General features: G+C 42.7%; 1 protein-coding gene across 1 annotated transcript in view; it reads right to left on the bottom strand.

Annotated features, from left to right (window-relative positions):
• The window catches only part of dpy19l1l (dpy-19-like 1, like (H. sapiens)), a 45,785-nt gene that overhangs the window by 11,021 nt on the left and 8,324 nt on the right, over nucleotides 1-26,440 (bottom strand). Inside the window, exons 6-18 of the mRNA XM_034103166.2 lie at nucleotides 26,157-26,250; nucleotides 25,916-25,973; nucleotides 24,319-24,410; nucleotides 22,413-22,512; nucleotides 22,041-22,118; nucleotides 19,408-19,494; nucleotides 19,125-19,184; nucleotides 18,773-18,853; nucleotides 18,007-18,108; nucleotides 14,372-14,443; nucleotides 12,396-12,472; nucleotides 11,853-11,877; nucleotides 553-672 (exon numbers count right to left, since the gene is read on the bottom strand). Of these exons, the coding sequence (XP_033959057.1) occupies nucleotides 553-672; nucleotides 11,853-11,877; nucleotides 12,396-12,472; nucleotides 14,372-14,443; nucleotides 18,007-18,108; nucleotides 18,773-18,853; nucleotides 19,125-19,184; nucleotides 19,408-19,494; nucleotides 22,041-22,118; nucleotides 22,413-22,512; nucleotides 24,319-24,410; nucleotides 25,916-25,973; nucleotides 26,157-26,250 (1,046 nt within the window). The remainder of the gene's footprint in view (nucleotides 1-552; nucleotides 673-11,852; nucleotides 11,878-12,395; nucleotides 12,473-14,371; nucleotides 14,444-18,006; nucleotides 18,109-18,772; nucleotides 18,854-19,124; nucleotides 19,185-19,407; nucleotides 19,495-22,040; nucleotides 22,119-22,412; nucleotides 22,513-24,318; nucleotides 24,411-25,915; nucleotides 25,974-26,156; nucleotides 26,251-26,440) is intronic.

Raw genomic sequence — 26,440 nt, 5'->3', positions numbered from 1 at the left:
AGACACACCGGGGACACATATTTATGTATAAAAGACATCAAAAAGTGCATTTTGCATTATAGGTCCCCTTTAAAGCACATCTAATCCTCTTTGCCGAACAGAAAGCAACCGTAACACTTTTTTATACATGTTTGTATATATATATACGCCCAAGTACCCAAGTACCCAAGTTATTGAGTGAAAGATTACATTTTTTTATTTTTTAAATAACTTAACTTATCAATAATATGACCTGTAATTCAATTCATTACTGATCTATACAACATGATGTATTAAAAGGTCATCCTAGCCTCTGTTACAGAACAAAAACAACCGTTATACCTATATTTTCTTTATATAATCTCTATAAAGAGAGACAACAAGAGAAAAAACATAACTGACAGACTAAATGTGTGCCTATCAAACTGATAACCCTTATTAAAATGCACCGTACATACTGGCTATTTAATCAGATGAAGAGGTAATGACTACACCAAGATGAAAACACACTTTTTAAATAGAGCACATGGTTTTTGTTTAAACAACACCCTTGACTGGGGGTTAGAGACAGACCTGTTTGGAGCAGATGAGCGAGGCCATGATGCACATGTGTGGCGTGAGGAAGAGCTTCAGACGCATGATGAGGACGGCCAGGACGGCGAAGGCCAGCAGCTGCAGGCTGTGGTACACCATCTGCACACACATGGAAATTAGTCAAAAAATACACTCAACTTTATTGCTGAGCTACATTTGGAGACAAAGTACGGCTTGAGATCAACTATCCTGTTTGTCAGTCACACACTCTGCTGGAACACTGGCATACATTTATTTCTTGGTGCTTTACTGACACTAGCTGGTGATTAGTGGTACAGCACAGACCTTCAGAGGATGTAGCTTTTGCCTATATCTCCAGGGATTTGATTGTTTTTAGAGAAGAAATTGACAAAAAGATAAAAAAGAATCAGCCTTTGATTGTTTCGTTGGGATCTGTTGCTAAAGATATATGCGACACAGCTCAGAGAAAGAAACTGCAGATGCTTTAATTGATTGAAAAGAGGGTGCTGTAACAAAACTGTGTCCAGTGTCATATTCATATGACGGACAATTTCCAAACATCCTCCTTTTTGTAAATGTCCGTTTCTTTGTCTGTTACACATATTTAGAAACAAAGGTTTAAATGCATGCATATTCTTTCTATTTTGAGGGACCCATGTTATCGAATGCTCTTTTTTGTTGAAATTGAAACTACTTATTAAAAAGTTTAAAGGGCCCATGTCATGCTTTTCCGGTTATTACCCGTCCCCTTGTGTGTTATGTAGCTTTTTCTGCATGTAAACGGTCTGCAGAGTCACAAACCCTCAAAGTACACCCTGTAGTGAGTAAATCTGAAACACAGAAAAGACCTGTCTATGCTGCCCAAGAACGCCTCGTTGGAGATTTTTCTTTTTCTTCCTGGGTACAGTGACGTGACCATACCTAACTGGACCAATCCGTGGAGCTCCTCACACACACACACTCTCTCAGCGGATAAACTGTGACGCGCTTACACTGTAGGTGCGCCGCGTTTGGGGGTGCAAACACCAGTAATAGAGCTCACACTGGCCCCTCCTCACAGCAGCGAGCCGTACACAACGTCCCGCTAACACGGCACCCAGACCCCACGCAGCATTCTCATCTGTTTGTCATTGTCACTACCCGATCCGTCCCCCTGCCCGATCGGTACTGTGCATGTGCGAGATGGTCCGCCATATTGGACAACTCCGGACGGCAACCCAAGATGGAAACTTGACACAGTGGCTTTTTAGCAACGCTCAAAAAGAAAACTCGAGAGAGATGAGTTATTGTTATTACAACGTGACTTCACTATTATTTAATAACTATTTGTATTGGGTTCTTTTATTTGGGGTTAAGTACATTGTCAGAATAAGTGAGAAATAGATTTAACTTCTGTTAGACAGCTATCATACTGAATAAATATTTACTGTGAATGTATGCAAAAATGTATGGCATATGGCTGTCTAACAGAAGTTAAATTCATTCCTCACTTATTCTTACAATGTACTTAACCCTAAATAAAAGAACCCAATAAAAAGAGTTGTTAAATAATAGTGAAGTCACGTTGTAATAAAAATAACTCATCTCTCTCGAGTTTTCTTTTTGAGCTTTGCTAAAAGCCACTGTGTCAAGTGTCCATCTTGGGTTGCCGTCCGGAGTTGTCCAATATGGCGGACCATCTCGCACATGCGCAGTACCGATCGGGCAGGGGGACGGATCGGGTAGTGACAATCATTACTGGTGTAATTTTCTGGTTGCCAACGCCATTGTAACACATAATCACTGATGTGTGCTCATCAGAACAGAGTGGACGAGCTGACCAATCAGAGCACACTAGGCTGACAGGGAGGGGTCAGGAGCTCCAACAAGCCGTTTAGGACAGAGAGTGAATACACATACTTTACAGAGATGCTGTATGAGAAACCAATGTGAGTTTGGAAAATTGCACAATGTAAATCTATTCTAGTAGACCTTTAAAAACAAGCCTCTACAATGTATTATTTATAAATTAAATATATTCAAATGAAGGAGTGTAGATCTGATTGAACAAGCCATTTAAAATAAAACTTATTTTAAAACTTGTGTTGGGAATTATTCATCGATTTCTGTTATAATGTAGATGCTTATTTTGGAAAATCTATTGCCAAATGTAATATTTAGTTTCTACTTCACATTGGCTTGTTACTTTTTAAAGACGGTGGAGGTTGGAGGTATACCACGTGGAGTGATTTCAGATGAATACAAAATAATAGTGTCCTAAATCACTCAAACTTGATATTTCCGAAGACGTGACAGCAACTTGTGCTTATTAAATCATAAGTCTCAGCCCAGCTGTCAGTGCAGCTATGATCTCTTCAGAGGCCGGTCCAATTCAAAGTGACCTGCACCGAGAACGACTGTATAATGAAATGTGCATGATGCTTTGATCTTTTTGAACATGGTCGTCGCTGCTAGGATCAAGAACACCCTCGGGTCACATTGAGCCATACGGAAACATTAAAGCAATTATCTGGGAAACTTTGGAAAGGTCCACACGCTGCGGCTGCTGGAGGAACATCTGAAGGATATTGAGGATATTACAGGAGCAGCTGACAAAAGGCAGCAGAGGGAGGTACTATCTCACACAGGCTCTGCCCTCTAGTGGACTCTATGGGTACTACTCTCATCAATGATACACGAGCATTCACACAATGAAGTTGTATAAACTTAGCCGGCCAATCAGGGCGAGCCTACCTGAATGCGCACGCAGGCTCACAGTATATATAAGGCAGCTACACCTCCTGACTGTCATCCTTTTCTCTTCAGCGAGCGAGACAACACCTGACAGAAAAAAAGAAACATTTCGTGGAAGGTTTGGCGGCGGAGTGGGCCACCAGAGATAGAACGGCAGTGTGCGAAAAAGCACAGGTCCCACCGTCCGGGACATGGTATTTACAATATCGGACAAGTAGATCTTTCAATTGACTTTTTTTTCGCCAATATTTATTGACAAATTATTGATAAATTCAGCTTACAAAAGGCATAACTAATTCGCAAATTGTCCGTGTCCGTCTTTAAACACTCTCATCTCCTTCTCAATCAGCTTTATTCGATTTGGTTCTTTTGCTTGAGTAGAAGTAATTCCTTCCTCTTCTTACTTGAAAGCAGCAAGAGATGTTTTACTTGAAGGAACCATGCAACTGCTCTTTTCAGTTTCCTCCAATCAGAGTAGTGATGCACTAGCTTGCTTGTGGCATTTAGGTCAGTTGCAATGGTTGGGTTCACGTTGAATTTGTCCTTCTTCACCGCTGGATCATCAGGATAGCTGTCATTGACCATTGTAAGTGCGTCTGGAAACTCAGGCCATTTGTCCTCAGGTTTTTTCAGAAACAATGGACCATTTATCCAAGTCTCACATTTCTAGAACGATTCTGCTGCCAATCCCCGAGATGCATAATCTGATGGATTCAGTTTAGTGTTGATGTATTTCCACTGTGATGGTGCTGTTGCTTCTCTGATCAGACTTATTCTGTTGGCTAAAAATGTCTGAAACCTTAGCGTTTCATTCATGATGTATCACAAAACAGATGAACTGTCAGTCCAGACGACAGATTTGCATAATGGGATTTGCAGCTCGGTTCTGATCATCTTGTCCATGCGTACTGCCAGTACTGCTGCTGTGAGCTCCAATCTTGGGACAGTGACTTTTTTCAGAGGCACGACGCGTGACTTTCCTGACATGAAGGATATGTGAACGTCTTCATCTTCATTTGTCATCTTAAGATAGGTGACAACACCGTATCCAATCTCGCTTGCATCACTGAAATGGTGCAATTGTGCAGATTTAATTTGTCCATAATTCTTTGGTTTGATACATCGATCAATCTTGAAGCTTTCTATCTGCTTTAATCCCATGAGCCATCTTTGCCACTGTTTCTTGAGAGCCTCCGGGATTTCTTCGTCCCACCCACAATTGAGTTTGCACAACTCTTGTAAGACATGCTTTGCGGTGAAGATAAATGGTGAAAGAAATCCAAGTGGGTCATACACAGAGAAGACTGTTGAAAGGATACCTCTCCTTGTGGCTGGTTGAGATTTTAAGCAGACTTGAAAACATCTTCCTCCACATGCCACTGTATCCCTAGGGCTCTTTCTATTGGAAGATTGTCTTGGGTCTCTAAGTCCAGGTTTTTTACCTCTTTGAGTTTTTCACTCTTTAGGATGGATGCCAGCACAGCTGTTGCTTGTCCACTTTGTCAGATGAAATCCTCCCTTTGCACAAAGATCCTTGAGTTCTTCACATAACTTCACAGCTTGATCAGCAGATGTGACAGATTTTCAAGCAGTCATCAACATAGAAATGTCTTCCGACAGTGTCAACAGCTTCTGCAGAGAAATCATCTTTGTTGTCTTCAGCGGTTTTAGTGAGAGCATAGGTTGCACAACTTGCTGATGAAGTGGCACCAAATAGATGTACCGTCATCCTGTACTCAGCGAGAGGTAAACTGACATCTCCTCCTGGCCACCAAAGAAAGCGAAGATAATCAGGAGCCACCTTGACCTGATGATACATCCCCTCCACATCAGCCATGAAAGCTATCTGTTCGTGTCTGAATCGAATGAGCACATCAAGTAGCGTGTTGGTAAGATTGGGACCCTGTATAAGCTTGTCATTTAATGAATATCCTTGATAAGATGCAGAACAATCGAACACTACACGAATCTTTTCCTTCTTTGGGTGATGAACCCCATGATGTCCATGATGACCTTTCCACTCTCAGGTTTGAGCTGCTCTTGGGGCAGTAGCTGAGCGTGGCCTTTTGCAATCACAGCCTCCAAGAATGTTTTATATTCATCATGGAAAACGTTGTTCCTTTTGAATTTCCTTTTTAATGATTCTGCTCTCTGCTCTGCAAGTTTGCGATTGTTTGGCATCATGATATTCTTATGTTTGAATGGAAGTTTAAGCTGATAATGTCCATCCTTGATTTCAGTTGAATCTGACATGATCTTTAAAAATGGTTTGTCTTCAACTGACATCTCTTTCTTCTCATCACACCCTTTCTCTGGAAAGTCATGATTGTATTGCTGCACCAGCAGCTCACCTAAATCTGTCACTGATATCCGATTAACAACAGCACATGAAGTATTCTCAGATTCAGTGGTTTCCTGATTCAGTCCATTCACAACCCAACCTAAATCAAATCTAGTTTTATTTATATAGCACATTTATAAACGATTTTTGGTCGAGCCAAAGTGCTGTACATATAATAAAAATAGCCTACAGTAGAGACTCTTTACAGCAAATACAACAGCACAGATTGTTCAGAATATCAGTATGAGAAAAACGACACCCTCTGTCCTTAGACCCTCTGTCCTTAGACCCTCACATCGTACAAGGAAAAACTTCCAGAGAAAACCCACAGTTTAAAGGAACATGGGAGAAACCTCAGGGAGAGCAGCAGAGGAGAGATCCCTCTCCCAGGACGGACGGACGTGTAATAGATGCCGTGTGTAAATCGAAGAGATAATACATTTTACAGCATATAGACCGAATGTTAGGAAATGCATGTGTCTGAAATAAGAAGATGAATCTACGAAGATGTCAACCTAGGACTGTCTTAACCGCAAAGGGTCCTTCATTTTGACTGTTTATTATTTTCCACGGCTCCATTAGCTTTGGTGCATTTGTTCCTATAAGCAACCCGATTTCACAATCCAATTCAGGCAACTTAATCTCTCTTAGATATTTCCATTTATTTATGGTCTCTTGAGTGGGAATGTGCTCTTTTCCAGCAGGAATTTCCTCTTGTGTGTAGACTTTAGGCAACTGATAAAAAGCATTGCCTTCGATGCAACTCACTTCAAGACCTTTGACAAAGGAAGTGTCAATAATTTTCTCCTGACCCATTGTTTTTAAGAGGATTTCTGTTCTCTTGGCTTTGGCATGCACATCTTGTTGAAGGGCTTCAGTACAAAAACTTGCAGTGCTTCCCTGATCCATAAATGCATAAGTCTGCACAGTCTGGTTCGAGTTTGACAACTTTATTTGAACTGGGATAATTGGTAGGGTTTGTTGACCACCGGCCCCAGTGTGGTTTCTGCCATTTAAAGAGACTAATGCACTGCTTACAGAAGCTGCTTGGGTGTATTTATCAGAGTTGTCTTTTTGTTCAATCCTTTTCTTGTAGATGTGCAATATTGTTGGATGTTTCATTGAACAAACTTCACATTTCATTCTTTTCTGACAGTCTTTGCTTAGATGTCCTTTCGTTAGACAGACAAAGCATATTCCTTGTGCTTTTAAGCAGTCAATCTTTTCATTGTGAGATTTTTTGTGCATCTTACATGTTTCAGAGGTGTGTTCTCCTGCACAAAATACACAGCGCTTCTGAACAGTAATGCCTTTATGGTCTGATTTGATGTTTTGGAACGGTTTTTGCTCTTCATTGACTCCTGGGCTTGTCACAGTAACAAAACTACTTCCCTTATAACCATGAGCAGGCTTATTGCTGGGTGATTTGTACACTTTAATATCCCTTTTTGGCATGACATCCTGTATGTCTCCAAACATGGGGTCTGATACAATGCGTGCATGCTTTTCAATGAAGTCGACCAATATTGGAAACTTTGCTTTGTCTTATTGTGTTCATAATATGCATATGCAGTTGTTCTCCACTTTCCCTAAGTTTAAATGGGAGTTTTATGATCACATTTCTCATGTTTGATGTGCTATTCATTTCATCCAAAAACTCAACATCTTCCATTGTGTTGCAACATCCACGAAGAAAGATAGCATAAGAATGCAGTGCTTTTCTATCTTCACTCTTGATGGCATTCCAGTTCAACATTTTGTCCAAACAAGCTGCTGCGATTAAGAGTTGATGTCCATAGTTCTCTTGGAGCAGTCTTTTGGCTTCCAAAAAGCCCTTTTTAGAATCCATGTATTGGCAACTCTTGACCAAGTCTTTAGCTTGGCCTTCTGTATACTGCTCTAGAAAGAACAGCCTGTCTTTGTAATTGTCAGTTTTATCTTCTATTGTATGTTCGAACATTCTGATGAATGAAAGGTACTGTAATGGATCTCCTTTAAAGATGGGTATTTCTCTGGATGGGAGTAATGTTAAGCGTTGCTCCTTCATTAGCATTTCAGTGATTTCGTTTTGTCGCGGCATTACTTGAATAGAGTCATTGCTTTCTGTACGAGAGCTTTGTCTGACTTGGATGGAGTGATGCTGCTGTGCTGATGCTGCGGTCCTTGTTGTGGGCCCTGGTTGTAATACATGACCACTAGGGGCTGCATGATTTGAGTTCATTGAATTTGAGTATATGAAACTCTTTTTATTATCCTTCTCCACAGGTTTTCCTTGGTTCTCTTCATCCTGGAAATCATCATTTTCATCTGGCTGACCCGTGTCATACTGCTCCTCTCCCACACAAGCGTCAGGATCAGAGTCATCATCATCCTCAGAAGCTTCCAATGTTTTCATTTTGGCTGTTGCAGCATCAATATCAGTTTGAAGCTCAAGCTTTTCCATTTTAGCTCTGGTATTGGCTTTCATTGCTTCCAGGTCAGCTTCTTGTTTTTCAAGTGAGTGTTTCTGTGATAAGGCAGCAGCGCGTGATCTGAGCGCAGCTCTTTCTGCCTCTGCCTTTCTTCTTACTGATGAAGCTGTTGAAGATTATTGCTGCCACTAGAACTTTTACCTATTTTGCTTATCATGCACTGATATTGCTTTATGTGGACTTGCCATATTTGCAGTATATGAGCCATGGTCAGAAGGAGGCACATGCTCAAAGGAGGCAGCTCTAGCTAACCATTTCTTCATCACATCTTGAAACTCATTGAAATATGCAATTTTTGGGAGATACCAGTCAACATGATCACTTTCTTGTTCTTGCTCCGACAGCATTTCTTGCACTGAGTAATGTGAGTTTGAAAACTCTTTGGAGAGTATTTGAAAAACCCCACGACAACCTTGCATCTCAATGATATTCCCATAATCAATCATGAGTGAATCAATCTCATTTTTTTTCCTTGAGACTTGACCCAATTTCGTTCTCTTTTTTTTAATTAACTGCGCCAGCTTATCTTCTAAAGCCTTTTCTGTAGGTCTTATGTCAGCATTTTCCACGGGCACTTCACGTTCATTCCCGTTTGGGTCCATAGGACTTTCATTCGTTTCCACATTTTCCTTTTCAGCCATTGTTATGCTTTATTGTCATTAAATATCCACTAGTAAACAGCTGTCCTTATTTTAATGTTGCGCTTTGTTAGTGTGCGGCTTGGATCCGCGGCAGTAAGCCAGATAGACAAACTTATTAAAGCGCTTTTCAAGATGCGCTCCTTGAGTTACGTTCCACACTTTATTCATAAGCGAATTTATTCCACTTCCAGCATTAGATTATACTGTATTGCAACATCCACAACATGCGGCACAAGCCTTTTTCCACAGAAATCCACGTTGTCACAATCCAGAAAGTCAATGCGGTCCTTCCTTGTTCACTATGAAGTCCGTGATTTGTAAACTCACGATTCACATCCGCTCGTATCCATTCATTTCCAAGAGTATTTCATTCAATATAATAATATGGTGGCAACCATTTAATTCCACACGGATTTGTCCGTCACGAGAGTTTTTAACAATGTCGTGGCTTCCTTCCTTGTTTTTCCACCAAGCCACTAGACGCCTTAAGCAGACAGTTCTAACTCGTTTCTTTCTTTGAATTACTCACAGTTTGAAGTGTTGCTTGGCCTCCGATGGTTTAGAAGATGTTGCGATGTATTTGCTCAAAATAAAATAACAAACTTTTGCACATGCAACAAAGAAAAATAGGCCTTTACAATATTCAAAAGAAATAGGCAAACTCAAATAAAACAACACAACTTAAGTATTCTTTCTTTCTTGATAATGCTTATAACTTCACAACTTAAAGAGTACTTGTACGGTGTGTATGTACGGTCACGAGTACGAGTATGGTTGAGTACGGTTAAAAACTGTTCCTCGACAGCGTCTCTGCCCATCACTGTGGCGTTAGCACAGGCGCCGTGGGAATTGTAGTCCTTTGTAGTGCATTGACTACAGACGTCACAATTAGGTGGCCTTTCTTATCAAATCAAAATACTGGCTCTAACACTCCCTATGCTCTGTGTTGCCGTATCAGCTGATCGCTGCACGGTGCAGCTCAGCGTCTCTCTCTCTCTGTCTCTTTCTACACACAGCGGATTCGCTGCTCGTTTAACAGCCTCATATTTGTCAAACTTTCTTATGTTTTTTTTCTAACACATAATGAAGGTTATTAAGCGTTTTAGCTCCTATATTGTTAATATTGACCGCCATTTCCTTTATGAATTAAATCAGCCTCCCTGTCTGTGTCCTTGCGCTGTCCTCACATCCCCTGACCCCCAGACTCGGAGGAGCTGAGTGATGTCAGTATTGTTTATGAAGCAGGGTATAGAAAGTAGCCTTCATTATTGAAATGAAAATACTATTTATTTACTTTTACAAACGGTGAGTAGCTGGGCAGCTGCAGCTGTGTATTGCAGGACATGTGTTGGACACACAGACTGTGTGGTTGGACTCTGTCCCACAGGCAGGTTGCAGTGTAACATCAGAGGAGACTGGGTCAATTGTACATTCTCAAACTGCACCACTTAGAACTAACTAAACAATTATTTTTATATAATTGTATTCAATAACCGTAACAAAATTAAACAGTATGAAGTGATTTGTAAATAGGAATACAGATTTGACTTAGTGTTTTCCTAAATATATTTTTCTCCCAGTTTGTCTTGGGACAAACTCTCCCAGAACCCTCTCAAAGAACCAGAATCGAGAACCGAAAAGAACCGGAATCGAAAAGCGTAACCGGAATCGTTAAAATCCAAACGATACCCACGTATAAAACTTGTTTTTCACGGTATTGTTTTCATACCTATGTGTGATACAGTAAAATCTTACCGTAAAAACCGTGGGAAAATGTAAAATACGATGCTGATCGATTTTTCTGGACAAGTGAAACATTTATTCGGACAAGTAAATTGCCAAACTCACTTGTCCATGGACAAGTACTCTCTAAAAACGTTTTCTTACACTGGTTACGCAGTGTAGCCCTAGTTCTATAAGCACAGACGGAGCCCTCTACCTAGGGGCCCTCTCTTTCCTATGCCGCTCGCTGAAGAGGGTGTAGGATGACAGTCAGGAGGTGTATCTGCCTTATATACTACGAGCCTGCGCGAGCATTCAGATAGGCTCGCCCTGATTGGCCGGCTACGTTTATACAACTTCAGTGTGTGAACGCTCGCGCATCATTGATGAGAGTAGTACCCATAGAGTCCAGTAGAGGGCTCCACCTGTGCTTATAAAACTAGGGTTACAATAGGTAACCCACCGTTTTATAACGGAAGGGGAAGCTGCCTTTCATGTCTTACTAATGAGAAAAGGGATGGATTTCACTAATGGCGCATTTCCACTGCAGCGCGTAGCACGATTTAAGCGCGCCGTGCCAAACCCGGCACGTTTTGTTGCGTTTCCACTGGGGGTAGTTCCGGCTAACGGGTACTTTTTCACGGTTTTTCGGGCTCTCCAAAATCCAGGTTCTTTCCAGGCCAACAACAGGGCTGAATATGCTAAATTGCTGGCAAGGGGGCTACAACTACAACAAAATTAACATATTTTACAGTGATTTAATTGTAATACACGTTTCAAAATGATGCCGAAGTAACAACATACTGATACCGGATAGTAAAAACCATGAATTAATGCTTTGACAAGTCTGCAGACAGACGGCAGGCGAAAAACCTTTTAAAATGCGTGTTTTCTGAATGGAGCTTGGCTAAGCTAACATTGTATATGCTCCGACCGTCGACACTCACAACAACGGCCTACAGACACAAATAAAGCAGCGACTGTATCCTCCATGACACAGACAGTCTGTGGTTTGTACTTGTTTAACTTTTGTCTAGTTTCTGAACAGATATGAGGAGCTGTGAGCTCTGAGTGCTAACAGCTAACGTTGGTTTTGTGGTTCTCATTGAAGAAGACGTCACGGCTCCGCCTACACTGCGTTACTATAGTTACTGCCCCAGTTCCTAAACTGTAATGGAAACGCAGCATAAAGTGAGCCAGTCCTACCAACGCCTAATTATACCGTACTAAGCCATGTGAGGCCCTGCAGTGGAAATGCGCCATAAGGGACAGAGTAACTGAGCACTGGAGGAAGCACTGGAGGAAGCCAATCGAATAAAACGGATTTAGGAAAATGGAGGTGTGATTACGTTAAGCTGTGTGCATATTTTTAACAATAACATAAAGGCTGTGAAAAGTGTTTCTTCTCACCTCTCCTTTTGCGGCTATTTCAGACCTGCAACACAGAACACAATGAGACAATAAACTTAAATCCAGACTCGAGATAAAATGAATGAAATCATATTAGGTTATTGTAGGTACATGTAAAAACAATGTAGCCTCATGAGGTAATATAAAAAAAAAAATAAGAAAAGTCTATAATCAATTCAATAAATAAAAGGTTGTGAATTGACAAGAAAAAAAAGTTTTCTAAAATGTACCCAATAAAAAACTAATTTCCAGTTCTTTTCTCAGAGATTTGAGAGTTTGAATGTCAAAGGACATTCAAGTTATTTTATCTTACTATCCCCACATTCACACAGAATTGTACACTCCTCCACTGGCAGTGCAATTTTTTATAAACCTACAGTCCTTATACACGGTTGTCTTAAAAATTGCAAATCCCTAATTCGTAAAAAAGGATATGTTAAGATATTGCTCGTTGTAAGCTTTGATGACTTATTGTTACACTTATTTGGATTTTCCTGCTAGTAAATGAAAGTTGAATGAGCAACCAGGCCTCCAGACGCTCACCCTGCAGCCTCGTCAGCCTCCTCCGGCTTCACAGACTTCCCTCCGTCCCTCAGGAACCGGACAATATCCCGGAAAGTCTGCAAAGGACTAATGGTTAGAATAATGTCATGTTTCCAAAGAAAAGTGCACAGTAGGAGCCGAGATCTTCCTCACAGCTGGCTCATGTACTGGATCCCATGCTTTGTCAAATTGACTTATGTATTCTTGGCTTAGCGGGGGCAAGGCGTAATGAGATTAGACTACATGAAGAGCACTTCTTTAAATATCTATTTTGAGTTTCCCTCAACAAAATAAAAATCATGTTAAAGGAATCAGACATAAATCTCCTCCTTTCTGGAAGCTTAAATATATACACATGTAAATCTGAGCTATGACTCCCATGCAGGGCAAATTACACCACGGCAATCTACTGAAATGAAAAAGCCTCCTCAGGGGAAGAATAAATGTTAGCAGTGAGCGGAGCGACTCCCGGCGTCTCACCTGAAGTGGGACTGCCTGCTGAATTGTTCTGAAAGGTGACACATCTGTAACATTTCTCTAAATACAAACTGCATTTCCCCCAGATTGTGACCAAAATAAAACATGGGTGTAATTATAACATTTTAAATTAGCTTGAGTTTCATTAAAAAAAAATTTATATTGTTTTATTTTTTAATTTCATAGTTTATTAGATTGTTATGGAAGCCCATTTCCGCCACTTGAAAAAAATAAAATCCCCATGAAAAGTCATTATGAGATAAAAAAGTCGACATAATGAGATAAGAAAGTCGAAATAATGAGATAGAAAGTCGAAATAATGAGATAAGAAAGTCGACATGAGATAAAAAGTCATAATTATGAGATAAGAAGTGTGCATGCGCTGCAGTGGCGCTGTCTTCAAAGGTCCCTTCATCACCTTGCTGCTCTCCACCATGCAAACGGCATCTAGTCCTAAATAAGGTAACTATTACAGGTGACTTCTGTAAATGTTAGATGTTACATATAGCCTATATTGCAGCTAAACTACAACAATGCAGTTTATAGCTTTGACATTACCTGTTATGAATATAATATATATGCCTATAGTTTTGTGGTAACGTTCACGCCACTAATGACAATAGTGTAGGCATACTGCTGCTGTGAGTTGCTCTAACTCTAAACCGTGAACGTTACCACACAACTATAGGCATATATATTATATTCATAACAGGTAATGTCAAAGCTATGAACTGCATTGTTGTAGTTTAGCTAAACTAGGCTATATGTAACATCTAACATTTACAAAAGTCTCCTGTAATAGTTACCTTATTTAGGACTAGATGCCGTTTGCATGGTGGAGAGCAGCAAGGTGATGAAGGGACCTTTGAAGACAGCGCCACTGCAGCGCATGCGCACTTCTTATCTCATAATTATGACTTTTCATGGGGATTTTATTTTTTTCAAGTGGCGGAAATGGGCTTCCATAGATTGTATTGTAGTTATTAATGTTTTCTTTTTATAGTTGTATTTATGTCAAAGTTTTTACATATTTGATTGTAGTTATTCTTTAAATATTGTTTTTTATAATGTATTTTATAGTTTTTATCGGTTATTATGATTTTTTTTTCACTGTCAGACTTTTTTTTACCTCCTTGTGTACCGTGAAATCTCATATACAATATACATACTGTATTCTGCATGTGTGCAAAAAAGGCCTTAAACTGCACCCTGGGAATGAAAAGTGCAGAAATAAAACTCCAATCAGAGCAGACTGGGCTCTGGTTTCAGACAGAGGGTAAAAAGAAGTGCTGCAGCACAGGCAGTATGAGAAAAATAAAGAGCTTTTTGAACATTAAAGCATGGAGACATGTCCCAGTAGAGGCACTAAATACAAATATGAACCTGAGAATTAGCACAATATGCCCCTTCAACAAGGACTAAATGATGTTACTTTTGTGGGTCATTAGTTTTGCTGCTTGTTTATCTGATTCCAGTCCAGAAGCTACGGGAACACTTACCCTCCAGGCGATGACAGCGACCACCAGCATGTTGATGGGCAGCAGCAACGTTTTAAGGTATTTTAAAGGGGTCTAAGGGACAGAGAGACACCCCAAGTTAAGACATCTCAAAATCTTGACTGTACACTGCACAACATAAGCAGGGTCCAGTTTGTAAAAGTGTTTAAATCAAAATGAGCTGTCAGGTTTCTATTTCCTTTCTAAATTCAAAGCACAGATCTGGTTCTATTTCATCCCTACTGACCGTCAGAGGCGGTGCTTTAAGAACTGGATATGTCCATCGCGTGCATGCGCAGGTCGAGTACCAATACCAACAGTCACCTGTGACCCCACGTGACACCGGGCTATATCTGCCTGTGTCGTCAGAGGATCCTTTTCATCTTCTCGCTGCGCGAGTACCGTGGCTCAGAGCCCTGCATCGGGTCGGGTACCCGCGGAAAAAGTGATTCGCGGGTGGTATTTTTTCAAACGCTTTTTTCCGGGTTCGGTTCTGGGTAAAACAAAGATGATGCGGGTCGGGTCACGGGTATTGCATAATAAATATATTAAAATAATTTAGTTTAATGTTTAAATCCTCAGACCTCTCCCCCGCGGGACCGCGCATAATCATAACCTCTGCAACGCATCAATCTGCTGCTGAGCGCGCCACATTCGAAATGGCTGAGGTGAAGCTCTCCAGCGGAGAATACAGCATTTTCAATAACACTTCCTCAAAAGCGAAATCCAACGTCTGGGAGGCTTTTGGTTCCTAGATGGAGAAAATAACCAACATCCCAGGCTTTTTGAGACAAATATGCAACTGCGTGTGCTAATAATTGCACGTTTTCACTGCTCATATATATATATGCGGGTTCGGGACAGGTTGCGGATCTTGTGCCGACGGGTCGGGTTGCGGAACCAATTGGCAATATGTGCGGGTAGCGGGGCGGGTTCGGTATTGCACGTCGCGGGAGTGGGTCTTGAAAATCAAACCCGTGCAGGACTCTGCCGTGGCTACATGTTGTAGCATACAGCGTTCGGCTTGAGCTAGGAATTCTCTGCACACAGCTGGTTGTGTGCAGCTTCGCGACTGATGCAGTCGGAGCCGCGAGTTGCTTGCTCGTCCTCCAGAGGCAGTTGTGGCCGGCTGCGCAAAACTTTGACGGACAGGTTGGTGATGGCAGTGTCCCCGCTCCCGCTCCCAGCATAAGTTGTCCTGTTTGCTGTCTTGTTTGTTATTTGGCTTAGACTTTCTGGTGACGGCAGCGTTTCCGCTCTCATAAGTTGCCCTTATTGTGCTCTTTTGTACTTTTTTGCATCTGATTGTGGCAGCGTTGTGCCCGAGCTATCATTAGCATTTTGAGTTTCCAGCTTTAGCTGCGTTTTGTCGTTTAATTTAGTTGGCAGTAGCGTGGCTCAGCCTAACTATGTTGTTGTTATTTTATTGTATTGCTAGTGTGCATCCGCTTTGGCTGACACTTGTTATAAGCACTGGGATTTTATCCGTGCTGTTTTTTTCTTTTGAAGCCAATTATCTGGTCTTAGCATTTGTGTTATTTGACTTGGACTTGAAGGCAGCACGCTCGCTCCCACTCCCGGTAACGTATTGATTTGATTGTTAGCAGCAGCCATCTGGCTAACATCTTGCGTTCTGTTCAACTTCATTATTTAACTCAGCTGGGGAAGGCAGTGCTCTCGCTCGTGGGTGTAGGACATTTATGTTTGCATGCCTCTTTGTGTTCTGCGATTAGTAGCAGTTTCGATACTACTCTTTCCATTCAGCAGGTAACTGGTGAAGGCTATGCTCTCGCTCCCGCTCCCGCTTACGTTGCATCTGGCTACCTACATAATGGCCCATTCATGTAGCGCCTGTATGGCTTCTCTTGAGCCCGAAGACGGCCATGACCGCTGCCCCTGTTGCCTTGGGCTTGAGGATGCCATGTCGCTAGCGGCTTTGGCTAGCCTCTTCAATGACGAAGTGTAGGACGAGGCCTCGCTCACTTTTGAGGAGGCTTTCCACTGCTCTGCTCAGAGTTCTCTGCAGGGCATGGAAGATGCATCCATGGTGGCCATTATTCGTGCAGCCCTGGCATGCTTGCAGCTTCAGGTTCCGCAGGCCGAGTCGCCCTGCTCCTGTCACTCTCACTGTTCCTCCTTCAGAGGAGTATCTGAGGGAGCTCCATGCATGCTGGAGAGACACCAGGGCCCTCTCCCACTCTGGCTTCGATGCCCGGACCTCCACTAAAACTGGACTAAAACGTTTTGAGTTTTCGTCAACTAAAACTAGACTAAAACTATGAAGGATAAAAAGGACTAAAATGTGACCATTTTGTCTAAAGACTAAATTAAAAAAAGCTGCCAAAATGAACACTGGCCCCACACGAATGTGGCTGAACCGCCTCCACTTGGACGCCAAATGGCACAGGCACAGAAGAGTCAGGGTGTCTCAGCGGTGTCTCCACTCTCTGTCCCGCTGGAGGGACAGGGCCTATCTTTTGATGGGCATGCCCATGGGCGCCATCTCATCCCGCCAGGAGACTGTCACTACGGATGCATGTCTCTCAGGGTGGGGTGCAGTGTGGCAGGGCAGGACTGTTCAGGGTCAGTGGTCTGCCCAGGAAGGTGCACGCCACGTCAACGTGCTAGAGCTTCGGGCTGTGCAGCTTGCACTCACGCACTTTTTACCCCAACTGGGGGGCAAGCATATCCTTGTTCGTTCTGACAACATGTCCACTGTTGCCCAGATCAACCATCAGGGGGGCACCAGGTCCGCACAGCTACTCCGGGTGTCACAGAGCCTTTTGTCTAAGGTTGTGCTCTCTCTTAACAGCGGCTGTCCCACTGGGTTGTCGATACCATCTCACATGCCTATGGGGCCAGTGGCCGCCCCCTGCCATCAGGGGTGAGATGCCACTCTACAAGGAGCATCTCAACATATTGGGGAGCCCTGAGAGGGGTTCCCCTGGATCCCATCTGCGCCGCAGCGTCGTGGGCGTCTTGTGGCACATTCTCCGGGTTTTATCGAGTTAATGTCGCCACTCCCCATCCTTTGGGCGTGGTCCTATTGCAGAGCTCCACTGCTTCCAGTTAGTGAGTAAGTGCTTGGATTCTTCATGACATTGTTGGTATAAGTCATCCAGTGCTTAGAGCACCGCCTCTGGCGGTCAGTAGGGACGAAATAGAATGTAAGTTACGACTGTAACTACGGTTCTATGAATCCCAGATGACCGCCAGAGTATCCTGTCACTCAGAATCCTTGTGTTCTCGCGAGAAGATTCTGTGAACAGATCCTCTGACGACACCGGCAGATATAGCCCGGTGTCACGTGGGGTCACAGGTGACTTTATTGGTATTGGTACTCGACCTGCGCATGCGCGCGATGGACAGATCCAGTGCTTAAAGCACCGCCTCTGGCGGTCATCCGGGATTCATAGAACCGTAGTTACAGTCGTAACTTACGTTCCCTGTGCTCTGATGCCTGCTGGAACATATCAGACTCTTTGATATAAAACAGCAGGTTTATTCTGATAAAAATACATGTTTTTCACACCAATCCACCTCAGATTTATCTCAGAGAACACTTTAGCAAACAAAGTCACAAGGAGGATTATTTGTTAATCTTGTTGAGTGCCAGTTTTTGGTAAAACAAACTTGACCTCTAACTCCAGGAAGTCAAACTCTGCAGCACACGTGTACATCAGAGTGTGGAAGTCTTTGTAGCTCGTGAACTTAGACTTTATCAGTCCACTGATGTGTGCCTGGAAGAGACACAAAAAAGAGACATATTGCAGACATGTTTTTGTATTTTTTCATAAACAAAAAACTTTATTTCATGATTTTAAATGTATGAATGCATTTGAAATAGTTTTTGATTTAATTCCAACATTTCTGATGTCAGCATGAAACTATAAGACACTTTATATTAAGCTGTTAGCTCTCAGAAAGCCAATGCAAACCTCTGCAGCTGGGTTTTCAATTGTGGGTTGACTACCCTATATGATCCTAATTTTTTGACGGAACCTGTTTCAGATTTGCCTTTATTAAGCATTTAACGGTACGTGAACTGATAGAGCAATTTGAGGCAAAACAGAGAAAGAGAAGAGGGATATATTTGGAGTAAAATCTGTGAATTTGACGGATTAAAAAGGTAGATGTCTGAGAAAAAAAACTTGAACATTATCTGAGAATAATAACAAAAATGTATAAGAGTGAAATATTTGTGTAAGATACTAGAAAAATTGATAAATCTTTAATCTCGGTGAATATCAGAGATTTTCTAAGCAATAAAACCATTCAAAGTCATTACTATTGTTTTAATTAAGTTATAAAATCAGATATATATTCTACTGTCAACCATATTCAAATATTAGCATTTTTTCCAGCCACATGACTTCTTTTAAAGGTAAAGTTGCTGCAGCTTACATCATCTGAGGCGCAGAGGACCGTGGACAGCAGGAATTTGAGCAGAACTGTGGAGCCGACCCAAGCGAAGCCCTGCATGACCTGAGGAGGGAGAGGAGACACACACTGACAGCCTGACGTGTACACACACCCCCACACACACACACACACACAACTCAGGACAACCATCTGTAATTAAAGCCGTAAAGTGCTGCAGACTTGGGAACGACCAAAGAGCTGCATAATCAATAGCATCTTTATTTAAAAATGAAAGAGACTGCTTTATAGCTCCATCTGGGTATTTCTTCCATAACAAAGAGGCAGAATGACGTGTATCCCTCCAAACATAAGACGGAAAATAATTTCAACATACCCACATGACGATGCCAGGTTTGAAGAGTTGAGCAAATCGATCCCTCAATGCGATGATTGCCTGGAAATAAATGACCAAAACATAATAAAAGAAGTCCAAGTCACCAACACACATTATTATTAGTGGTTTTGCATTTTAATGTTCCTCTGCAATGCTGTTTACTCAACCTAATGTACAGTATAACCAGCTGGATGCGTGGATCAAATTGAACTAATCTTGAGTGACCCACTGCATTAAACATTCGATGATGGAGGATATATTGTTCTCTAGAGTTTCTACTCACCCAGATGGAGACGAGCGAGGAGGCATAGAAGGACGTGAGCAGCATGGAGTTTCCGAACATTAGGACAAAGCAGACAGCGAGGGTGATCTGCAGCACGAGAACAGGAAGGAGAGGAGGTTTAATACATTTAGATGTATTGAAAATGATTGAAAATAATGTGAAACATGTAGGCTGAGACGTAGAGCTGCAAAGCAAATTATTAACAACATATATTTGCCTCTCTTTGGCAGCAAGGAGTTCTGGAATAGATTGTATACTGTGCATACACAGCTACAATCAAAATATAATCCTACTTAAACACTTGATGCTTAATCCCACAGTGAAGAGTGAGATAATGCATTCATTGCATTATGTAGACAGAAGGGCAGTCATTCACAATAAGAGGCACTTATAAACCGGAGTGTGGAAAGATTGTAGAGAAGCTCAACTTGTTTAAAAAATAACAGGTTTATTGGGAAATGCAATTCAGTTCCTTTATGCACTTCACTGCACTTTATCCAGATGGTTGACAAGTCACTTTTATATCCAGAAGACCACATCACCGAGACCACTTCCCCCCCGTCCTTCAACGAATACATTTTAAAAATCCCAAAGCACTCAACAACCAGGCTTTCTGGGGGGCAGAGCCTTCTCCATCGCTGCCCCCTCTCTCTGGAACTCAGTCCCACAACAGAGACGGCACTGACCTTCAAAACACTGACCAAAAAATCCCCTGTTAAGACTTGCTTTAAATGTGTGATTAACGTTGTGTCCTTGTGTTAAATGTTGTTTTATTAGCCCGATTTTTATTTGACTTTAGTTTTACACTTCTTTGAGCACCTGTAAAAGCACTTGCAAAAATAAACGTCTTATCATTACCTTAAAGGTGGGGTAGGTAAGTTTGAGAAACCGGCACGAGATACACTTTTTGTTATATTCCATGGAATGCTCTTAACATCCCGAAAGCAATGAATATCTGAAGTGCTTTGACAATAAATACATACAAAAATGTCTTCTGTGGAAGCCGTGGTGCTGTAAAAAGTACAACAGACTAACTGATCCAAATCAAAGCAGCAATCCAATCACTAGTCTGCTGACGTCATGTGCGCGTTCATGTGTGTTGGAGGAGGTGCTCTGTAAGGAAGTCTGAAGGAAGGGGCGGATTCTTTTCGGCTGTGTACTTTCAAATTTGAGTGCACTCAAGCCGGTTTCTGAAACTTACCTACCCCACCTTTAAGTACTGACCGGACAGTTGATGATATAGTTTTGTTTTTTTGTATAGGTATCAGTCCTGCATGTTTGTCTTCCCTGTAACAAGTGTCACTGCTCAGGCTTTAAACAGCGCTGTAGGACGTAGGACACAAATGATGGTTTTTTTCTCACACACACACACACACACACACACACACACACACACACACACACAGACAAACACACACTCACAGGCAAATTCATCGTTGCCAAGCTCTCTAAATTATTCAGAGGCATATGCTTTCCTCCGACACAAATCTCCAGCATCTAACCACAAAGAGCCTTCTCCTTATCTTTGGAGCACACGGGGCCTGGCATGCTGAGGGGATTAGGGGGGGAGGAATGTTGAGGAGAGGGACGTACGGCCAGAATAACACACACACATACCAGAACACAAACTTTACACACATATACTTTTGTCCTTGTCAGGGCTAACACGTTGCCCACATAGGGTTAATGCTAAAAGGCAGCCCTGACATCGTGGATGCTAAAGAAAGTCACCCCCGTCTCGGCTGGTGTTGTCCTCGCGGCTCATGAAATTCTTCCGGCCGAGGAGCTGAGTCAGATAAGGAGAACCGAGACGGAGCACATTACCGCTCAGGGGACAGCAGCTGGAAATACTTTTACTTATTCTGGGCACAACACATAATCCTCAGACAGAGAAAGCTGATGCACATGTGTGATTCAAAAAACAACTGAGCAACAGAGAAACTCCTGAAACCTTAACTTAGTTTATTTTTAAATTCCTAAAATGAGTTGTCCTTTACATTCTGCATTTTAAATAGGCCGTAATATGCTTTGTGGGGCTGTCCTTTCCTGTAGCGTTATATAGGTTTGTGTGCATGTAAATGGTCTGCAAAGGGTAAAATCCCTGTGTTCCAGAGGAAGCTTCTCTCCCCCCCCCTGCCTGAAACGCTTCCATTGATCTCCTTTGTTTACTTCCCGAACATGGTGACATCGATGTGTAACACTCGCCCTTCTATTTGCTAGCACTCCAACACATTGTAGGTGAGGCCAAGGGGCGGGACATAAGCGGTTGACCGACACAACAGAGCCGGCCAGCTAACCAATGAGAGCAGACTGGGCTCTGGTTTCAGACAGAGGGTGAAAAGAGGTGCTGCAGCACAGGCAGTATGAGAGAAATAAAGAGCTGTTAGCATGTAGACATGTCCCAGTAAGGACACTAGATACAAATATGAACCTGAAAATGAACATCATAGGCCCCCTTTAAATAATTTTGTCTCAGAAGCTCAGGTGCATTGAAATCTTTTCACTGTTAAATCAAACCGAATACAGAGCTGCCATTGCATGATGCTTCACTGACAAAAAAGTTAGGAAGAAGAAACACTCTTCACACTGACGGATGGATTCATTTCAGATTGTGGAAAGGTAGCGTACTGTACCATATGAGTGACGAGGATGGATTGCATCTTGGCAGCGCCGAGGTAACCAAGGATGTAAGAAGCAAACAGAGAAGCCACCTAAAAACATATAAAATAATAATTTAGACACAAAGACAAGGGAAAAGAGGGTCCAAGTTGAAAACAATACCAACGTTTTCCTTCTAAATGTATTCTGCTTTCATCTCCATCCCTTTTCTCTCAGTCTTTTTTGCCTCTTTGTTTCTTTCCAATCCTGGCCAGCTCCTGCAATCTCTGCATTGTCCTCGCCAGAGTCCTCTGTTCTCTCCAAGTCTCTATTTTCTCCCTAATCTCTCTGTCGCTTCTTCTTTCTTCCCACACTCCCTCACAATGTCTCTCTCGCTCTGTGTTTACCTGAGTGAGCAGCACAAACTGGGCAAACTGCCAAGGCAGCATAAAGCACAGATTGGATATGCCCAGGGCGACCAGGGCTGTCCTGCTCGGGCTCCGTGTCCTGAGGAGAGAGGAAGAAAACTGTGTGGGTGTAGAGGAGATAAATGAAGATGCATTAAGACGGCTTTGAAAACACACACATACACAAGCACACACATTCAATTTCACTCTGAGTGCACTACAAAGCTGTGGTTATGTTCCGAGTCGGCCTCAGAAATATGACACGGTGTTCATTCTCCTTTTAGAAGAAGTCACAGTTTACTCGCTGCACTGACATAACACAAGGTGGCGTCTGCCAGTTGATGTGCAATGACAAGATAACTAGTCTGTGTGACAAGTACATTAGCTCACAACGCTGCTGCTTCAGTGCTTCACCGTTGAGCAGAAAACAAGCCTTGCTTCACCCCACTAATTACAACACAAATTGTAGCATGTCTATCTTTGGTTTGGTGTGGCTCGGGAGCAGCAGTTTCATCAGGTCGTTTCACATAGTTAACAGAGTGTTGAAATGAAAACAAAACCAAATGCTTTCCCAGGTTATCGATGTTCGAAAACGACATGGAAAATGCATCGTACAAACAACTCACTGAAGCAGGAGATACAGGCACTTACAGGGTTTTTTTAACCGCTGACTTGGACATTTAACAAGAACCAGCGAGTCGCTAGCAAACACCATCGCGCACCGCGCAGGTGACTGAAGAAGGGGGAGAATGACTGGAGGACATGAGACTGGCAGAAGATGGGGATGTGTGGAGACAGGTGGTGATGTCATCGCAGTGCTCCAACGGCCCCGGGCTACAGGAGTGACCTGACAGGACCCGATGTTCTCCAGACAAAGATTTCACACAAGCTGTACACATGGCACAGCTTGGCTCTACTCGACTCCCTCTTCTTCTGGTATTCAGAAACATGTGAGGTTCTAAGAAAGCTGAGTTGATACAAGAAGGTACAAAACTGCAGACCACTGACTTAAAAGAATGTGTCCGGATGCAAACTGTAGTTTAATGAGGCGGCGCGACGGCAATCAGCTAAGAATATTGCCTACATTGAATGGGTAATATTCACAGTGAAAAAAATAAATAGAAAAGAGCACCTGTTGGCAAAGTGAGTCTCGTCAAGTAGTTTCAATTGCAATAGAAATGGTTTATTACATGCAGGGAGTGAATACCATAATATTCCTCTCTACTATATACAACCGTGTTCTATCAAAGGTTAGAGAGCTGCATGTTTCATGTGCTGATCACATGTGTAATGACACTACTGGCAATAATAATAATAATATATTTTATTTCTATAGCGCTTTTCTGAACCCAAAGACGCTTTACATTTGGGAGGGAGGGTAGACAAACAAAACAAAAACAAAGACTGAACCAAAAAGAAACAAAACACAACAGAAAAGCAGTCAGGAGGAAGTTGGTTGAGGGGGGGGGGGGGGGCTTATGGATAGAGAGTTGAAGAGGTGGGTTTTGAGGCGGGACTGGAACAGGGTGAGGGACTCAGACTCACGGAGGTCTTGGGGGAGGGAGTTCCAGAGCTTCGGGGCTGCCACAGAGAAGGCTCTGTCCCGAAGCTCCGGAGTTGGCCTTGGGGATGGAAAGCAAACCGGCTGAGGAGGATCTGAGGGACCGGGGTGGTTGGTAGAGGGTGAGGAGGTCAGTGAGGTAGGGGGGGGCCAGATGTGTACCTTACGTGTACACATTGAGAGGCACTTAGTTACTCACAGAGGTACAACTCAACTCAAGGTGGGATTTGTGTATGAAAATGTCAGAAAGAATATGGCTTTACTCTGATGTTCTTAAGTTATAATACGGAGAGTTTGCCAACAGTTGATATTGAGATTTGAAGAGAGAAAGGGTGGAGAGTTTACCGTAGGATGTAGGTGAGAAGGAGCATCTGCAGGACTAAGAAAGGGTAGGCGAAGCTCTCCCTCAGGGGCGGAGTCCACATCACACGAGTGCTCTGACACACACAGGACATGCACAATAAAACGCAAATCAAAACATCACAGAAAGTAACCAAAAAGTATTAAGATAGTTTTCACAAGCACTGTCTTCCTCTGCAGCTTAGACATATCAACAGTTATATTGTATTTGTCATGTAAAACAATGCTTGTATCCACAACAGCATCTGGGTGTTGAGCTCTCCGGTGTCTGAGTGGATGTTTATTTTCCACACTTCTAATGAAACTACCCAACATCACGGTTTTGATTTATATACCAATAACTTAACCCCATACACTTTAATGGTTGGAACCAGGACCTTCAGTATTTAGATCAAGTGGCTTGTGAATAATTAGTGCCACATTCACAAGCCACATGCTGTTATTTTAATGTGCCAGATGTATTTTAAACCAACATTTGCATATCTCCTGCTGCCATGTATACAAGCGGTCTAACTGTACCGAGCAGCGTTGGCACACAACGTTTTATATGATCTCGTTTTTTAAGTTGTCGGAACTTCCCAATGGTTCTGTTCCCTGCGAGCCACACAGTCTGAATCGTTTATAAAGAGGGAACCTGTGGCTATAGTTTGATAGAATCACCATTTAATACACGTGTATACGAACTTTACACGACAAACTCACATTGTCACCTCAGAACATACAGCTTCATTACCAATGCTGCTGAAATCCCCACCAGACTCAAAAAGAGAAGACTGGCAACAGGAGAACATTGTACAAGAGTAGGGTTGGAATTAACCATTATTTTCTTTATCGTCTAATTCATTTTTTTAGTCCATAGAATCGTTTAAATATCACATAAAACATAAATTAGAATAGAACTGGGAGGGATGAAACCCTCTTTAATGGTCACACATGCAGAGCACACAGTGAAATGTGTTTTACCCCATCCTAGCACCAGGAGTCCAGTACTAGGAGCAGTGGGCAGCTATTGCACAGCGCCCGGGGAGCAATGGTAGTGAGGGGGGAAGGGGGGTCCTTTGCCTTGCTCAAGGACACCACGGTAGGGCAGGAGGTGAACTGGGACCAGTCCACACTCCATATTTTAGGTCTGGGCGGGGACTTGAACCGGCGACCCTACAGCTCCCAGTCCAAGCCCCGACTGACTGAGCCACTGCCGGACATTAAGGGATGTTTTATGTGGAAAAGGATAAAGGAAAAGCAGCATGTTCTGCTATATTTGAATACAAAAAATATGATTATATAATATAATTCAAAGAGGAATCCATTCTCATTAACTTATCTATAGATTGACTTATTGTTAGAGCTCTATTCAAAAGAACTGAGAGACACAACGGTGAATGTGTGTGAATGAAATGTTGACATACAGAGCTTTAAAAATAGAGACCTTGTGCTCTGGGGGGAAACTGTGGAGGAGGAGGGACTCCGCTTTGAGTCTCTAAGCTCCTTTGAGTGCCTTTACACATTTCACATCCTTACACCCACAGACTTATTGTACTGAATTACAGGACGAGGCAACGAGCGTTTAGCTCTCCGGGCTTACCTCGCCGTGATTGAAGAAAAAACACATCGTGGTCACAACGCCGCCCAGTCGACTGCCACTAGACGAGAAATAATGGGAAGAGGGGGAGAGAGCAAACCAAAGCTCATCCTCCATCTCATGTCTTACATCCGTATTTGACAGGAACCAGAGCACAAAACCGTTTTCTGTCATTAAGTTCATCCTCTCCCGTCTGGTGCCCATCGGAGCGTGACGGGAACGAGCCCTTGTGCAGTGCAGTTACCTGAGGTAGGCGCCGTAAATGAAGAACAGGCTCATCATGGCGCCGTTCAGCAGGAACACGAAGGTCACGTAGAAATATGCCGGGTCGCCCATCCCTAACACACACACACACACACACACACACCACACACACACCACACACACCAACCACACACACACACACACACACACACACACACACACACACACACACACACACACACACACACACACACCCACACACACACACACACACACACACACACACACACACACACACACACACACACCACACACACACACACC

This window comes from Pseudochaenichthys georgianus, chromosome 16 (genome assembly GCF_902827115.2).
Source record: "Pseudochaenichthys georgianus chromosome 16, fPseGeo1.2, whole genome shotgun sequence".
Lineage (NCBI taxonomy): Eukaryota > Metazoa > Chordata > Actinopteri > Perciformes > Channichthyidae > Pseudochaenichthys > Pseudochaenichthys georgianus.
The sequence above is the reverse complement of the archived record's forward strand: the minus strand, read 5'-3'. Positions and strand labels throughout refer to the sequence as shown.